The sequence below is a fragment of the Vombatus ursinus genome, unplaced genomic scaffold (assembly GCF_900497805.2).
Source record: "Vombatus ursinus unplaced genomic scaffold, bare-nosed wombat genome assembly UNPS02014822.1, whole genome shotgun sequence".
Taxonomy (NCBI): Eukaryota; Metazoa; Chordata; class Mammalia; order Diprotodontia; family Vombatidae; genus Vombatus; species Vombatus ursinus.
In genome coordinates, this window is record NW_020954600.1 from 807,741 (window position 1) to 825,009 (window position 17,269).

At 46.8% G+C, this 17,269-nt stretch overlaps 1 protein-coding gene across 10 annotated transcripts in view; it reads right to left on the bottom strand.

The window, feature by feature from the left end:
- Window positions 1-17,269, bottom strand: part of MADD (MAP kinase activating death domain) — a 41,419-nt gene that overhangs the window by 11,438 nt on the left and 12,712 nt on the right. For 6 of the 10 annotated variants that reach the window (XR_003566928.1, XM_027837642.1, XM_027837650.1 and 3 more), the window contains 15 exons: window positions 13,964-14,199; window positions 13,645-13,801; window positions 13,268-13,371; window positions 12,983-13,176; window positions 12,289-12,557; window positions 11,889-12,028; window positions 9,408-9,509; window positions 7,759-7,818; window positions 7,288-7,390; window positions 6,863-7,049; window positions 6,626-6,776; window positions 5,766-5,972; window positions 3,121-3,221; window positions 2,864-2,947; window positions 2,388-2,546 (listed from right to left, as the gene is read on the bottom strand). Coding sequence is in view for 9 of the 10 variants with exons in the window: in XM_027837642.1 (XP_027693443.1) it covers window positions 2,388-2,546; window positions 2,864-2,947; window positions 3,121-3,221; window positions 5,766-5,972; window positions 6,626-6,776; window positions 6,863-7,049; window positions 7,288-7,390; window positions 7,759-7,818; window positions 9,408-9,509; window positions 11,889-12,028; window positions 12,289-12,557; window positions 12,983-13,176; window positions 13,268-13,371; window positions 13,645-13,801; window positions 13,964-14,199 (2,254 nt within the window). In the remaining variant the exon portion in view is untranslated. The remainder of the gene's footprint in view (window positions 1-2,387; window positions 2,547-2,863; window positions 2,948-3,120; window positions 3,222-5,765; window positions 5,973-6,625; window positions 6,777-6,862; window positions 7,050-7,287; window positions 7,391-7,758; window positions 7,819-9,407; window positions 9,510-11,888; window positions 12,029-12,288; window positions 12,558-12,982; window positions 13,177-13,267; window positions 13,372-13,644; window positions 13,802-13,963; window positions 14,200-17,269) is intronic. The other 4 variants (XM_027837645.1, XM_027837649.1, XM_027837643.1 and 1 more) reach the window with 3 other exon arrangements.

Below are 17,269 nucleotides of genomic sequence, written 5' to 3' on the forward strand. Positions count from 1 at the left end.
GCAGCCACAAAGGCCTACCTCAGTGAGCTGGCAGAAATAACTGAAACAAGTGATTGTCAAATTCCATTTGGTAGATGTTTATCTACTGACCTCCAGGACATTCCACCTCCTTTATCAATGACTTTTTGAATGGATGACCCATAAGCATCTCAAACTCAGTACATCTAAAACAAGCCATTCTGAAAGAGCCTCTTTCCCAGTCAACCACACTGCTAGAACCTTCCCTCTGAAATTACTTCCCATTACTCTGTATTTATCCTGTCTGTGCACCGTTGCATACTGTCTTCTTCAGGACGCACGCTCCATAAGAATAGGGGCCATGTTTTTGCCTTTTTCTATACCCTGGCATTTAGCAAAGTGACTGGTACACAGCAGGATGCTTGATAAACATGTTTTAGTTGAATGATAATCAGTATCTCCACTTCCTGTCCTTTCATCCTCTTCTAAACCTTTTGCATTCTGGTTCCAACATCATTTAACTGAAACTGTTCTACCCAAAGTTACTAATGATCTCTTAAATGTCCAGGTTAATGGCCTCTTCCTGATCCTCATCCTTCCTGGCCTCTCTACAGCATCTGACATGTTGACTGCCTTCTCCTCCTGCATATTCTCTGCTCTCTGGGTTTTCTCAACTCTGCTCTCTCTTGGTTCTCCTCCGACCTATCTGATCAATTCTTTTCAGTCTCTTTTGCTGGATCTTCTTCCTTGTCATGAGCACTAACTGGGGGTATCCCTCAAGGCCTATCCTACGCTTCTCTCTATGCTTTCTCATTGGGTGATCTTGTCGGCTCCCTTGGGTTCAATAATCATTTCTCTGCAGATGAGTCCCAGGTCTAGTTATCCAGTGCTAGTCTCTCTTCTGAGTTCCATTCATACATCCCCAATTTTACCTGTTGGACATTTCAAACAATGTCCTGTAAGCATCTCAAATTCAACATGTCCATAATAGAACTCGTTATCTCGGCCCCAAAACACCTCCCCTCCCCTGAATTTCTCTATTACTGTAGAGGGCACCACCATTCTTCCAGGCATCCAGGCTCACAACTGTGGTCCTATCCTTGACTTCTCTCTTTCATTCAACCACAGATCCAATCATTTTCCAAATCTTTCAATTTCAACATCTAAAACATCTCTCCCACACACACACAAAGCTACCAACCTCGTTCAGACCCTCATTATTTGGACTACTTAAATAAGGCTCTCCCCTTTGCAATCTAGCCTCCATCTACCTGCCAGAGGGATTTTCTTAAAGCATAGGTCTGACCATGCCACCCCCCAATTAAGTAAACTCCAATGATTCCCATTACCTCCTGAGTCAAATATAAAACCTTGTTTGGCATTTAAAGCCCTCAATCTTTTTACATCCTCTTCCCCTCTGGGCAGCGGATGGGCCAATCACACCGGCCTTGCTGTTCCTCACATACAACACTCCATCTCACACCTCGGTGCTTCTGCAATGGCTGACTCCTCATGCCTAGAATGCTTTCCTTCCTAAACCCCATTTCTTAGAAAGGCTAGCTTCCTTTTCGACTCAGCTCAAGCATCACGTCCTCCAGAAGGCTTTCTTGTTCCCAAGTTACTAGTTCCCCAAGTCTATCACCTCTTTCATCCAACTCTTAATTTATCTTGTAAATTCTGATTTCTATATTGTCTCCTTCAGTAAAATGTAAGCCCTTGAGTGCAGAGCCTCTTTTCTGCTTTCTCTTTCTATCTCTAGAGCTTAGCACAGTGCATGGCATACAATAAGTTAATGAATGCTTATTGACTGATTGAGATATTCTACAATAGTCAAGACCAATTCACTTCTGACCGTATTACTGTTGACTAGTCCTAAATGATCTTTTACCACTGCCCTGATATTAGCGTAACTGCTTTGAGTGTTTCACACATTGATATTATTATTATTACATGAGTTGATAAGCCCTTATCGAATTGGGCTAGGTTTCCAAATGATCATTGATTGAAGAGAACGTTACTAAAAACAGTGATGTCAAATTCAAATAGAAACAGGGACCATTAATCCATACATAAGGATCCCTGCAGACCACATACTGACTTAGTTTTAAAATATGGCATTATCTGTATTTTCTTGTATTTTTATATATTTTGATAAATATTTTCCAATTATATTTTTATCTGGTTCAGGCCACACTTGGTAGTAATGTTGCTGGTCACATGTTTGAAACCTCTGCTCTAAAAAGCCCAGACAATAGATTCATATGGTTCTGTGAGGGAGAAAAAAGCCTGAAGGAAATTCTCATTAAAATCAACTCTTAATTATATCAAGGATATCCATATTCCTGGCTCTATCTCCTTCTTCCACGTGATTTGATTTTTCCCTTCTGGACAAAAGAAATGGCTTTCCCTGGGCAGAAAATAAAGCTTACAAAGATGGCGCCTGAGGCAGAATTGGTCTCAATTTCGCTGTCAGACACAGTGCCACGAAGTCCGGGCAAATGAGCACTGCCATCACCACCTGGTCCATCACCTGCATTGCTGCTCAGGTCACTGTCTGCTCCCAATGTCTCTCCAGAGCTGTTACTCACCTGGGGGAGAGGGGAAAACAAGCAATAAGGGATACTCCCCAAGGCAAAGAAATCCTCTAATAAGGAACCAAGAATTTCTAAGTTGCTGGAACTTGATGTTGTCACCCAGAAATGCCAAGCGCTCCCAAGGAGTATTTTGTTATTTACAAAATTATGCGTGTGGGGGTCTCAAGGTCTGGTCCAAGACAGACAGATCTTTCCATGAACAGGCAGGACCAGAGTAGGAACCACAGTGAACTGAAACTAGAGTCAGTCTCTAAAGGAAAGCAGCTTCCTCTGTTCCCTACACCCAGGATGCCAGTGTGGCGTTCCCCTACCACAGTGCTAACTTCAGAATCCTGGCTTGTGCTTCGGATCATAACTGCTGGGCCTACATTAATGGTAGATTCCAGGTCACTTTTCTGAAACAAAAGAGAGAAAGACAAGGCTCAGAAAGTTACTTGTTTTACCCAAAGTCTCCTTAAGAAGTACTCATTTCCCCTTTCCTAGCCTCTATGCCCTTCCTCTCGGACAGATCACAATAAAGGTCTGAGATGGCCACCTAGATTCAGCCCCCAACAGGGTCATCACCAACCTGAGAACCAGACATCAGGCTCACTCCACTGTCTGCGCTGATCTGGGACTTTTTCTCATCTGCTTCACCAAGGTCAAAGACAGGTTTAACTCCTTCAGGCCCTGAGGAAAGGGGGAGGATATCTGGTTAGCCAGGATGCATGAACCATGGGGACAGAGGTAACAGAACAGACTGGTTTCAGAACTGGTCAGCAAGTCTTAATCACCTTTCCATGGGCTACTTTCCTCAGCGTCCCATTGGATTAACAGGTCCCCAGATTCCTTAAAAGTCAACTGAGAAGCATCTAACCTGGCTCCAAGGGACTCTGCAACCCTCTTCTTGCCCTTGCCAACCCTCGGTAAACCAGCCCCAAACACAGAAAGACCCACATACAAATGTCTAAAACACACACCACTGCACTCACAGCCTGAACTCCACTGGTGCCTGAGGCAAAGTGACGGGTCACGCAGTGTCTCCCAAGTGAATGTCTTTAGGGGCTTGAGAAGGCAATGCCCAATGAGACAAGGAAATGGCAGTTGTTTCACTGGACATTGCTCAGCCTCCTCAAAGTCTCCAGACCTAAGACAAAGGCCTTCCATGCTTCCTCTTCCCCCCCGCCCCAACAATGGGATGGCAGAAGGACAGAATGACAGAAAGCAAGAAAGCACCCCTAGGCAAGGCACCAGGGAGGGAGGTGCAGCTACAGACTCAACACAGGAGGGGCAGCACCCATCTCTGCCAACTGTGCCCAGAGGCCTTTGCATAGGTGAGGGAGATGCCATCCAACAAGGGACTCTGTCTCCCCACCAACTCTGACGGCACAGAGAGCCAGGTTCCCAGGGTTTACTCAACAGGAACTCTAGCTATGAGGGGAGAAGGGGTCTCCAGGCCTCACACCTGTATTCCACATACCACCTACCTGTTCACACTTATTCCAAATATCCCCTAGAGCAAATTTGGATAGGGTTGACGCAGTAAGCCTGCTCCAGCTGGGCCTGGGGAGTTGGCAGGTATGGGGGACTTTGGGGCAGGGAGGGGGGCGTTTGTTCCTTACTCTGTTTGTCCAAAGCTTTTTGTTTTTTCACTTCCTGGTGCTTGTTCCACAACTCTACCCCAGATGCAATGCAAGCAGGAGAGAAAGACAGAGAGAGTCAGAGGCTGGTCAGACAGGCGGAATGGAAACCCGCCCCACCCCCGGAGATCCACGCCAGGGTACAGCACTCCAAATCGAGAGTTCCAGTGCCTCTCCACATACTAAAGAAGAGTGGAGGGCACCAAACTTCTGGTCCTCCCCCATCAGGGGTGGTCAGGTCCTTGTGCTGGGTGGAAAGGACATGAAACTGCCTTCTTAGGACAAGGCAATTTATAAAGACTCCCGCTGGAGGAAAGTGCCACTTGAGGCATCAAACAAGCAATGAAAGGTTTTTAAGAGCTTGAATGCAGACATGATTAACTCACTGATGGCTTAGGGATGGATGGAAGCCTGTTTATTTAGCTAGTGACCAATCCCCTAACTGCTGGCAAAAGAGCTCTTCCCACTCAAAGTCTGCACTCCCCCCCAGCGCCAGAAGCCTAGTCCTCATTCCTCAGCTCATCAGCTGGACTAACAGCTTAGCCTGATCCACGTGCTGAACATTCCAGATTGTCTGGAAGTCTGATGGAAGCTAAGCTCCCCCTCCCTCCTGGCAAATGTCAGAGGGAACATAAGAGAATTACAGAAGAGCATTTTTGTAGAGCTGGAGAAGAGAGTTTTGATCTCATGATTCAGGAGGTCTTCCTCTCAGGAAACATCAGCTAAGAAGAGCCTCTCACTGAGTTGGCAGGGCTCAGCTCCCACTGGGCAAGGCCATGCATTGGTTGGACCTGAATTTTATCCATAACCTTTTTCTAGTGATAAAGCAGCAGTTACTAAGAGTTGTGACAAGTAGTCAACAACATGAAGTGTGTTGTTCAGGGACCTAGGGCCAAGGTAAGAGGATGCTAGGACCTTGGCAGCTCAAGGTCAGGTGGTTTGTGGGTAGTACACAGAGAGCTCCTCACTCTCTTGCTGAAGGTTCACTCTCCTTCTCTAGCAGGGACTGGAGAAATAGCAGAGCGTCAAGCTCTCAGCTAAGGCCAAGGCTGAAATATTTATAGAAAAACTGGCTCAGATTGCTAGAGATCCCAAAGAGGAAGAGGAGTATGAGGGTTGCTGGACAGTCCCCATGGGAGTCAGCACTGTGTCCTGGAAGTGGATAAGTAGGATAGGGAACAAAATGGGCTACAGAGGCCCAGACAACCTTTTTTACTTTGGACACATTTCCCAACTTCCTCCTAGCTTTCCAGGGCCCACCTGGCCTCTTTACTGTACAGAAAGGAAACTCCAGATGCCAATGAGTCAAGGAAGTCAGAAGTGCAGTGTAGAATACAAAATGGAGCCTCATTAGCCCTCCCTGTGCCTTGAGAAAGAATGTGCCCACTGTCTAGGTAGAGTCAAGGTGCAATATGGGACAGAAGAAGGTACGAGGGTGTATTAGGAAGGGACAGGGAGTCAGTAAAGGTGAGTCTTCCTCTCTGAAAAGCAAAGTGTGGCAAAGACAAGGACAGGATTCTGGATGGAGTGTGGGAACAGAAGGAAGATTCCAAAACTAGTGCCTGTCCATCACACCAAGCGCAGTGATACCCACCAATAGAAGCTACAAAATTCTCTTCCTTTAGGCTTCTGGTGTCCAGCTCCTTGGGGCCCCTTCCTGTAGCACTTGGTGCCCGTGGTCCCAACTGGGGAACCCTCAGCTGTGCCATGGCCTTTGGGTCTCCCCGCCCAGTCATGACTGGATCCTTGACAACTGGGGTGTTCACACTATCTGTGGGACTTCTCTTCCGTTTATCTGGCTCTGAGGAAAAGAATACCAAAATCAGCAGGCCAGAGAAGGCGGAAGAATGAATCAAGGTCCAGAGACTGGGTAGGAAAAAGGGCAACGGTGAAGGAGGCAGACAGGAGGTAAATGAAATAGACCAGGCAGACTCACGAGCACAGGAAACAGAGGCAAACAGCTTCTTGTGGCTGTGAACTGTCTACTCATATGAAAACAATGTAGACAGCATGGTAGAGTGGCCAGGGAGCTGGTCCTAGAGTCAGGAAGACCTGGGTTCAAGTCTTGCTTCTGATCATCCTGGCTGAGTGACCTTCATCAAATCACTTAACTTCCCAAGTGCCCCAGGCAACTGAGACTCTAAGACTTTAAGCTGCAGAGAAGGTGCCAAGCTACAATACACTGGAACAAGGGTTCCCTGCCTCAATGAAATCACACAGGCCCAATCCCCAACCCCAGCCAGTCAGTAAACATTTAGCTTGAGGAGTTCACAGTTTAATAGAGAGGGCACATTCAGCTAACGACATGCACACAAGCTACACACAGAAGAGAGTCCCTAAGGACTGAATGGGAGTGAGCTGACAAGGGGACAACTGTCAGAGTCCAAGAGGGAACTTCTCTTGAAGAGGAGACAAGCCAGGGATGGCAAACTGTCCAACAGCCACAGGCCTTACCTTTGCTGTAGTAGTGGGTCTGGGCAATCTCCAGAAGCCCAAAGGTGCTGGCCATGCCACCGAGGCCAGCATTAGCATAAGACTGCTCTAGACTCAGCACCATGCACTTGAGGAGGTCTAGCATCCCCTTGTAGACCTTGCGGCTTATCTCCTGAGACAACAAGGGCAGGGGCTAGAAACTGCCATGCTCCCGCCAGCCCCGCCCCTGCCACTGCCCACCCCAGACAGCTCACTGACCACATCAGGAATTGTCTCCTGGGGAGCGCCGTCCTCGGGAGGCGCCAGGCGGTTCAGCTTGCTCAGGACAAAGCCTCGGAGCTGCTCGCTCTCCAGCAGCCGCCTCACCTTCTTCATGCTGAGCCAGCCCACTCCTTGGCCGTCCAACACACCGTGCACAACCTCCTTCAGGAACTGCTGGTTCTCACTATGGGGACACAAGTCACTCTAGAAGTGCAGCCCCCGGACTCCTGGACCATGCCCTACCTCGCCTGCCCCGTGGCCCATTCGACCACCCCCATAACGCGCCAACTGAACCTGAGTGAGGAGTCCAAGCAAAATACTGGGCCTGCCCCTGTCGGAGGCACTGACGGGTCTGAGTCTCCCCCTCCCCCTCTCGTGGACACCCTTCAAACTCCTGACTCAGCTGCCCGGCCGTCTGTTACCTGGAATTGCTGGCTCGTCCCTGAGGTGATGGAGACTCTCTTTTCACCGTGGGGCTATGCTTGATGACTGATGACTTCTGATCCACCAAGGCTCGCCGGCTTCCTGCAGCCAGGAAGGCAGAGGTAACACAGGTCACTATCACGGGTCAGCAGTTAGTGCCACACAGCCCTGAGCAGCCATGGTCCACACTCATTCCTAACAAGGGCTGGGTGGCAGTGGCCCCAAGGCATCACACATAGGCAGAAACCAGCCAAGGGAACATGGAGGAGGTGGGAATGGAGACAAGGCCGCTCCACATGCACGTCCCCAGCACCAGCAGCACGCTGTGGGCAAGCAAGAGGCATCATGGGGGAGGGGGTGAGGCAGGTTGCTCATTTGATGCTGCTTGCCCCACGAGTAGGGTGGCCCCCAGGCAGGCACAGAAGATGCTAAGAAAAGAAGGTCATGCACAGCTCGCAGGCAAAACCCACCTTCACCGCTCCCGGGGCCGGCTTCAGTAACAATCTCCATTAGAGTATTTAGCCCAAATACTGGGACATAAAAACACAATTAGTAAGTGTATCACAACACTCCAACCCCTAAACCCCTCAATGGAGCTGTAGCCAGAAATATGCCAAGCACCAAGCACTCTGGGCTAGGCCCCAGAGCCCTGCTTCCAGCAGCTGCCATATCTGGTAGCCTCACCTGCAGGGACCCAGAGCTAGCTGAGCAAGGGCTCAAAGCCAGAGCTGGTAGGGAAAATAGCACAGGGAGCCTGGCAGCACCAGTCACCACATACCCACATGCTGGAAGGAAGAGAGACTGACGACTGGCATGAATTACCCAGCCCAGAGCCCCCCTCAAATGATCCTCATCCTGAACAGACACCCTAGCAGGAGAGAAGGGATGGGGAATAAGCAAAGCAGATGAAAGGTGGAGCGTGGTCATGCAGTGAGAGAATCATTAACTGCTGTTTCCTTCAAATGTGTGAAATGGCACGCCAGCAACATGAATAACCCCTTCTCCTCCCTTGCTATGTATGCCCAGCTATGGCTGCCCACATTGCAATGGCATCACCTGAGTCTCAGAAACACCAACTAGCTGTACAAATCATTTCCCCCCATCTTCCCTTTGTTTTCTCCCCGAAATAAGAAATGCGGTAGGCCTTTTGGTAGTAAAAGTTCAGTTCAGGGACACGTCAAATCCCTTCTCAGTCTGGCCTAATCACAGTTTCCCAGGCTCAATATCCAGGGAAAACACTGATCAGATTGAATCCCATAGACCCACTCAGCCTTCCTTAGCCACGACTGCAATTTACTAACATCAGAACTTTAAGCAGAAGCAAACCAACTACCAGGCTTCATACAACTCCTGAGATGGCAAGAAGCCAAACCAATAGGCTTCTTGACCTTAGCAGCCCTGGACTGTCCTCTGCCACCCTCCTGAGCCAGCTCCTTTGAAGCTCTGGAGGTGAGGTACAGCAAACAACTGGCCAATCTCTCAATCGGATAATGATAATAATAATAATAATAATAATGATAGCATTTACATAGCACTTTAAGGTTTGCAAAGCCCTTTACAGATATGTTATATCATTTGATCCTCATAACAAACCTGAAAGGTAGGTACTATTATTGCTATTACTACCATTTTTCAGATAAGTAAACTGAGGCTGAGAAAGGGTACGAGACTCACCTAAGGTCATATAGCTAATCCTGAGGCAGGATTAAACTCGGTCTTCCAGACTCCAAGTCCAGCACTCTTATCTACTACATCATTGGTGCTTACAATGTGCCAGGAATTGTGCTAAGTACTGGGGATATGAGGGCTAGTATTACCTAGAGCCGCAGGAACATACCAGTGACAGATTTACCACTGTAAAGAGCAGAAATCCTACATTCCCACAATGCCACAATCCTAAGTAAGATAACAATACCTCACCTTGAGGTTAAGAGCACCATCCACCTGACAACCATTAATAGACCATGGCCCATGATGAGCAGAGAAAGATGCAAGAATTGACGCGTGGGGACAACGGCCAGACAAAATGGCCCATGATACACAGAACTCCATCCAGCACCTAGGCCCCAGTATCATTCCCAGAGCACCCTAATGTATCAGACGCATTAACTAAGATTACCTTTGAGACTAGGGAAGGGTGTTGTCTTATCTCTGGCCCCTTTGGTGGGCAGTGTAAGGTTTGAGAGGCTGAAGCTGGTGCTATGGTTCCGGTACAGGCTACCTACAAGGAAGAGGGTTCGATCAAGGGGTCGCAAGGATCAAAGATCATTTCAAAGTTCATAATGTATTAAACCACCCTCTTCCCCACCCCACAATTGCCATTTTTTGAACCACCCTCACTTCCTTCCTTTTTCAAATACAGCCCAGCCTCCAAAGTCCAGTTAGTCTTACTAATTACTGTCTGTTGTTGCTACTGGCCAGTCATTTCAGTCATGTCCAACTCTTCGTGACTCCTTTTGGGGTTTCCTTTGGCAAAGATACTGGAGTGGTTTGCCGTTTCCTTCTCCAGCTCATTTTACAGATGAGGAAACTGAAGCAAACAGGGTTAAGTGACTTGCCCAGGGTCACACAGCTAGGAAGTATCTGAGGCTGGATTTGAACTCAGGAAGATGAGTCTTCTTGATTCCAGGCCCAGTGCTTTATCCACTGTACCACCTATTGTCTACCCCAGTGTTTTTTTTTTAACTCTATCCTAAACAAGCCTAGAGGCAGGCAAAATGGAAGCTCTATTTGGGTCATACTTTTCTAGCACTGTTTACACACAAAATTGTGTCTTAAAACTGCCAATGAAATCTTCCCTTCCACTGGGATATAGGAAAGGCAATTAGAATGGCAATGGTTCTAGATGAAGGGCTGTACTGGTGTCTGACTGACCTCACGCTGACCTCACTCATTACTCGAGTTTCCTTTCTAAATCTATCATCAGCTCTCAAGCTAAGTCATTCCCCATATGTATAACTATCTCTTTTCCATATACCAAACATAGGCTCATACAGCTTCCAAAGTCATTAAAGACTTTTTCACTAGGCAAAGAAAGCATTGGATGTTTTCCCAATTTATAAGTGGTTGAAGAATATGAACTAACAGTTCTCCAAATAAAAACCGCCCACTACAATCCACCATCCGAAAGGATGGGTAAGGAAATAAGCATTTCTACGGCACCTGCTCCAAATCACTAATAATAAGAGAAATGAAAATCAAAACAACTCACTTCACATCCAATAAATTGGCAAAGGTGATAAAGAGACAATGTTGGAGGGGCTGCAGGAAGGCAGGCACACTAATACACTATTGGTAAAGCTATGAATTATTCCAATCATTCTGGAAAGTAATTTGGAATTATACTTCTAAAGTAACTAAAATATTTACACCCTTTGGCCCAAAGATCCTGCTGCTAGGAATATATCCCAAAGAGGTCAAGGACAGAAAGAAAGATCCCATACCCTTTTTGTAGTCATGAAAGACTAGAAACAAAGTAGATGTCATCAAATAGGAGAACACAAAAAACTAGTTGAGCTAGCTCAGCGGCGAGGAGCCTGCGGCCTCGAGGCCACGTGTGGCCCTCTAGGTTGTCAAGTGCAGCCCTTTGACTAAATCCAAACTGTTCTGCCGCAGGTTCTCTGCCCCTGAGCTAGATGAACGTGGTAGAATATTACTGCACCATGAGAAATGGCAGAGATAAAGAATTAGGGGAGCACAGGGTCACTCATGAATTTACAAAGATAAAGAGGGGAGCACAGGGTCACTCATGAATTTACAAAGGGATAAGCAAACAGAACCAGAAAAGCAATATATACAAAGAACTGAACACTGTGCAATTATAATAACCAGCTTGGTTCAGAGAAGAATTGAGAAGAAGCTCCTCCTTCCCTTCACTACAGAAGTGGGGACTGTGTGTACGGAATGCTACAGATCCTGTCGTACATGGTAGATGGCTTGGTTAGTTTTGCTGAACTGCTTTGATCCCTTTCTTTTTTAATCTTTGTTACAAAGGACTGGCTTGCTGGGTAGAGAGTGAGGAGGTACAGGAAAGAGGAATATATTCAGAAATGTAGGTGATGAAAAAACAAAAGACATAAGATGACATTTTCAAAAGAAAAGAACTGGGTTTAAATCCCAATCCAACTTGACTGAGGCACTTTAACCTAGCAAAAGACACTGATGAATATGGCTATGGAGACGTCTCCTTTGAGTATCTATCTTGGGTAAACACACAGCTATCCTGTTTCCAGTAAACTCCAAAGGTACGAATGAACAAATAAATAAATGAATGAAAAGAATTTATTAAGGGTTGCCTGCATGTCAAACATAGTAGGCAGTCTTCTCACCTTCTGTTGGCTCCATCCCCTCCCCCATCCCCTAGAAGAGTGTGAGCCTGGCAATGATCTATGACAAAAATCTCCATGTGGCCCGAGGGTGGGACCCAAGCTCCACAGAAGGGGTTCTATATGACTTTAACTCAATTATGGCCCAACAATGGGATGCAGAGAACGGGACAGCTGAGGAATTCAATCTAATTCAATTCAATTAACATTCATTAAGTAACTCTATATAAGACGTGTACATTTAGAAAAAGCCCAACAGAGTTCGTGGCACTTACTGGCAAAAGACATGATGCCCCCGAAGCCCTCGCTGCTGTTGTTGGAGACAGTGGAGTTGGGAGAACTTGCCCGAGAGTCTGACTCTGCATCGGAATCACTTGCCAGCTTTAGGCTACTGGGCCGCAGCAGTTTTTGAGCCCTTGGAAACGCATAGTGGCACCTGTCAGCTCCAGGTCAAGGTGCCTCACCTTTGGAGAAGTATAGACCCCAGCTACGTTGCTACAACCAGGCCTCCCTCCCCGACCCCCAACCCCTATGCCAGGAGAACAGCAGAACTGGGAGAACCTCCTGACTGATGACCTTTTCTGGTCATCCTCCCTCCCCTGGCTGGCTCTGGTGAGGAGGACTTTTGGTAAGCTCTTCAGTGGGCAGACCCAAAAGAGTAACCCAAACTCCTACCTACTGCCATTGAGGTTTTGGTTAAATCGTGGGGTATAACTCTCCTCCTGCTCATCTTCATCTTCATCTTCCTCAGTGGGAAACCCATACTGAGGTTCGAAGTACGGATTGTCATAGTCGCGCCTGCGCCCCAATCCCTCTGGGGGGGCCCCACTCTCTGTCTCACGCTTAGCCAGGCTTAATTTGCCAAAACTGGGGGGCAAAGCACGGAGGGGGTTGGAGAATCCCGTTGCTGCCTTATCATCCACCTCTGCAAAATCAGCAGACTCCTGCAGGACACAGGACACAGGCTCTGGTCAGTGGAGTCTGACTAAGCCTTCTTGCATTCCCACCTCACCAGGAATGAAGCCAGGCCCATCCAGGTTCCTAATCTCAGGGCTTTGACAGTTAACACTTATGGAAAAAGGTCTCTATGACATCCCCACCCTAACTACACTTCTTCCCCAAAGATCTGTGGAAAGGGGGCTTCAGTCAGACTTAAAAGCAGCCTGCCAACATCTACCTAGAAGGAAAATTGCTTTTGGTAGGAGCAGGCTTTAAGCTGCAGTACCCACTTACACAGGGAGAAGAGGGATAAGTAAAATGTCCAATCTAGTGCTGAGGAAGGAACTAGGGAATGTCATTTTCCCACAAGAAGGGGCCCAAATCCTAGACAATAGCTGCCACCCTTCTTCCCTTCCAAAGCCCTACGCACAGGGTTGGCTCCATGAATGATGGTGCTGGGGCTGCTGCTAGCAGTGGTGCTGGAGCTGGAACGAGGCTGGGGGTTGTCCTGGGAATTCTCACTGTCTGGGCCAGGCTCATCCAAATCGCCTTGGTTTCCCTGCAGCTCATCAAATGCCACCTCACTGGCATCCCCCAGGGCTGCGTGGGTTAGCAGATCCACATCTACAAAGATTCCAGGGGTGAGAAGGCATAGATCCTCCCATCCAGTGCCCCACACTCTGCCCAGAGCTTGCCCATCCCATAAGGCACTTACTGGGTGTGTCACCGTTGATATCGCATTTCATCATTTCACTAACAAAATCACCAAGGGATGAATAGGAAGAACTTGAGTCATCATAATCCACACTATCACTGCCACTGCCAAGTTAAGAGTGATAAGCCCAAGAGAAAGTTGTTAGTGGGGGATGTAGGGTTGGACAGAGAAAAGCCACACTAACAGTTCAAGATGCAGGCAAGAAAGAAGGGTGACATGACCTCCTGGCCCAGGGCCAGGCCACTGGCACAGAGGAAAATGAAAAAGCAACCAAAATTCAGCCTAGGGTCCTAAAGACCATCATGGGACACTGGGTGAAGGACAGAAGTCTGTTCCCTAAGGCCACAAGACTTCACTTTCCATCAGGCATTACTCACCTGTCATCAGTCGGGTCAGAGTCAGAGTCATGCTCCGGCGGCACACTCAGTGCCTCAGCCAGCTGGGAGTTAGTGTCATAGACGCGGTAATAGATCGGCTGCAGTTGGTGTGCATACCACTTTGGCTTGTCGCCAATCAAGGCTGGATCAAACATGTCTGCCCAGAAATATGATTAGTAAGAGCTGGCAGCAGACAGGACAAGAGAGGAAAGTAACGAACAATGAGGAACAAGGCAGGGCATAAGTAAGGCAAAAGAAAGGAAGAGGAAAGAAAAACAAAAAGGGAAGGGTGCAAAGATGAAAGGGCAGCTGGACTCACTGTTGTGGATTCGCTGGAAAGCATAGTTGGTGGGGTTGAGGATCCATTCGCCGAAGTACTCCACGGCTTGGGTCCTGGCCAATTTCTCAGCAAAGGGGGTCTGTCGGGGACGGGAGGCCAGAAAAGAGCCAGCCTGGAAAGCTACCACAGGTCGAGGGAAGAGACGCAGAGTGCGTGTGTGCATCTGGAAACCCTGAAGCACATTGGGGGAGTTGAAGAATCTCACCATGGCCACCCTGAAGAGAAAGATAGTGGTGGGGTTATCTGAGGGATAACCCTCAGACTCCAAAGTTGTAGACAATCCCCTAAGGCCACCATTTAGGTACAACCAGTGGTGAAGGGGAATGAGCCATGACAGTCACACCCTAAAACAGGTTCAGGTTTATACTGTTCTTAAAAAAAACCACTTTCTGACCCCCTCATCCTCTGAAGCTATTCTCCTGTATCTCATCCTTTTCATGCCAACAGTCATTTGTACTCACTGCCTGTACCTCCTCACCATCCACTCACTCTTCAGTCCCTTGAAATCGTGGTTCCACCATCATCACTCTACAGGCATTGCTCTCTTGAAGGTTTCCAATCGGTTCCAGATTGCTGACTCCAATGGCTTTTTCTTAAACTTCATCCTCCTTGCATTTCTATAACTTTCAACATGCTTTTCCAGATACTCTTTCCTCCCACGGCTCCTGTGACAATGCCCTCCCCTCAACTTCCTCCTACCTGTCTGTCTTCTCCTCAGTTGCCTTTGCTGGTTAATCGTCTATCTCCCGTTCCTTAAACAAGGATCTGTTCTCTATACTCTCGACCTTGGGTTCCACACTCCACGTTCACGGGTTTAATTGGTACCACTATGCAGATGACTCCCAAACATATACATGTACACACACACACACACACACACACACACACACACACAGAACTAATTTCTCCCCTTAATTCCAGTCCAACATCCTCACCTATCTGCTGCATGTTACTGAGATATTTGCACCAGCATCTTCAATTCCACTCAATTTAACATGTAACAAAGGAAATTCTTCTTTCTTCCTAAACCTACCCTTTTCCAAACATCCCTATTTTTGTTGATGAATGTTGACATTCTTCAAGTCACTGGTTTGAAATCTCAGAATCTTCTTTGGATTCGGGGATGAAAAAGAGGGAAGAATCAATCGGCAACTAATTCCTGTTGGTTCTATCTAAAAATCTAGCATCTGTCTCTTTTCTATTCAGACTAGGCCACCATTCGTGTCAGGTTCAGGTCTTTATCATCTTTTGCTTGGAATACTGTAAAAGCCTCTAATTGGTCTCTTTGTTTCCATTCTTAATACTACATTTAATTCATGTGTCAGTTAGATATTCAAATATATCTGTGACATCACTGATATAGGCAATTCTTCCACCAGTGCATGCCATAGCCCATCCATACATGCCCATTGTGGTCATTCTTGTCCATATCCTCTTATAAGTGTGTTACAGAGAGTCCACTCAATGTCCTGGGGCCTTCCTCAATTTCTGTTAATATCCTAAGGATCAAAGCCTATCTGTCATCTCTTGAGCTTTCCAGGTGACCAACCCAACATCTTTTTTGCTCATACATTTCTTTGAAATACATCCTTTATTTCCTTTCACCTTTGTAATTACTGGTTTGTAATGTGTTAGAGCCTTCTCTTACCCATCACGTTCCTCTCTATTGTCCTCTGGGTCCTTTTTTTTCATTCTTTAAAAACTATAGCATTTCAAGACTCATGGTCACACAACATTAGAAAAAATTTTGTTTCTCCATCATTCAGTTGTGTCCAACTCTTTGTGACCCCATGGAGCCCACCAGGCCTTTCTATCCTCCACTATTTCTTGAAGTCCGTCCAAGTTTATATTTATTGTTTCCATGATACCGTACATCCATCTCATCCTTTGCCATCCCCTTTTCCTTTTGCCTTCAATCTCTCCCAACACAGGGTCTAGAAAAATGTTGGTATTTAAAAGACCGGTCTTTGTTTCAGCCCGTGTGTGCCTCAGGATAATATTTTGATAACATCCATTTGCCAGGTCTGTCCAAGATAAATATACCAATGGAACTTAACAAGTTGTCTGTCATTGGTATATATCATAGTCTGGATCAAGGGTGGGGAACCTGAGGCCTCGAGGCCACAAGTCGACTTCTAGGTCCTTGGGGGTGGCCTTTTGACCGAGTCCAAGTTGTGCAGAACAAAGCCTTTTATGAAGGGGATTTGTTCTGTGAAGTTTGGATTCAGTCAGGGGGCCACACTCGAGGACCTAGAGGGCCCCCTGTGGCCTCCAGGCCACAGGTTCCCCACCTGTAGGATAAAAGCCACTCTTTATACCCTTGATTTTTCCTGGGTAAGACCTTAGGCCGGACTTGCTGGAGTAGCTTCCAGCACCTGATGCAATCAGAACAATGTTGTCCCCAAACAGGAGCATCTGACAGACTTCACCATCTATAGGGAAGTCCTCTTACCTTGAACCCTATGCTAGATGCCTCCTTCAGAGGAGGGAAATTCATCTCTGGTGAGCATGTGTCTGATATTAACGACCAAAGGAAAGTCAGCCACGTTCTCTGATATGTCTTTCAAGGAATCTTATATAATCCTGACATACATGTGGGAAACATCCTGTTGGAGAAGAGCCTTTTAAAAGGTGGAATTTTGCTTTACCAAATGAAATGCCTTCTTATAATCAATAAATACAGTAGGATCATATCTGTCCTGCAATTATGTTATGGTAAAGGTCTATCATGGTCTACCATGGAATATCACTGATGAAAACCTGCCTATTCCCTTTGGATAAACTCATCAAAGATTCCCTCAACACGCATGCAGATTACTCTTATAAAGATGTTATGGATGGTAAAAGGAGGCACACAGGGCAGCAGTTACTATATTCACTTATTTTTCTTTTGATAGACGTTGTTGGTGTTGGTGTTTTAGTTATTTTCTAACTGTGTCTGACTCTTCATGACACCTTCTTTTGGCTTTTTCTTGGCAAAGTTACTGGAGTGGTTGGCCATTTCCTTCTCCAGATCATTTTACAGATGAAGAAACCGAAGCAAACAAGTGAAGTGACTTGCCCAGAGTCACACAGCTAGTAAGTGTCTGAGGTCAGATTTGAACTCAGGAAGATGAGTCTTCCTGACTCCAGGCCCTGAACTCCTAGCTGTCCTTACCCTCTTTTGAAGGTAATGTTTGAGATTTGGGTAGCTTTCCTCCAGATAGCTTGAGAATAAATCCTCAGATTCAGCTGCATTTAGAATCCTCTTTGTATATTCTGATGTATGAAAATGTTCTTTTTTTT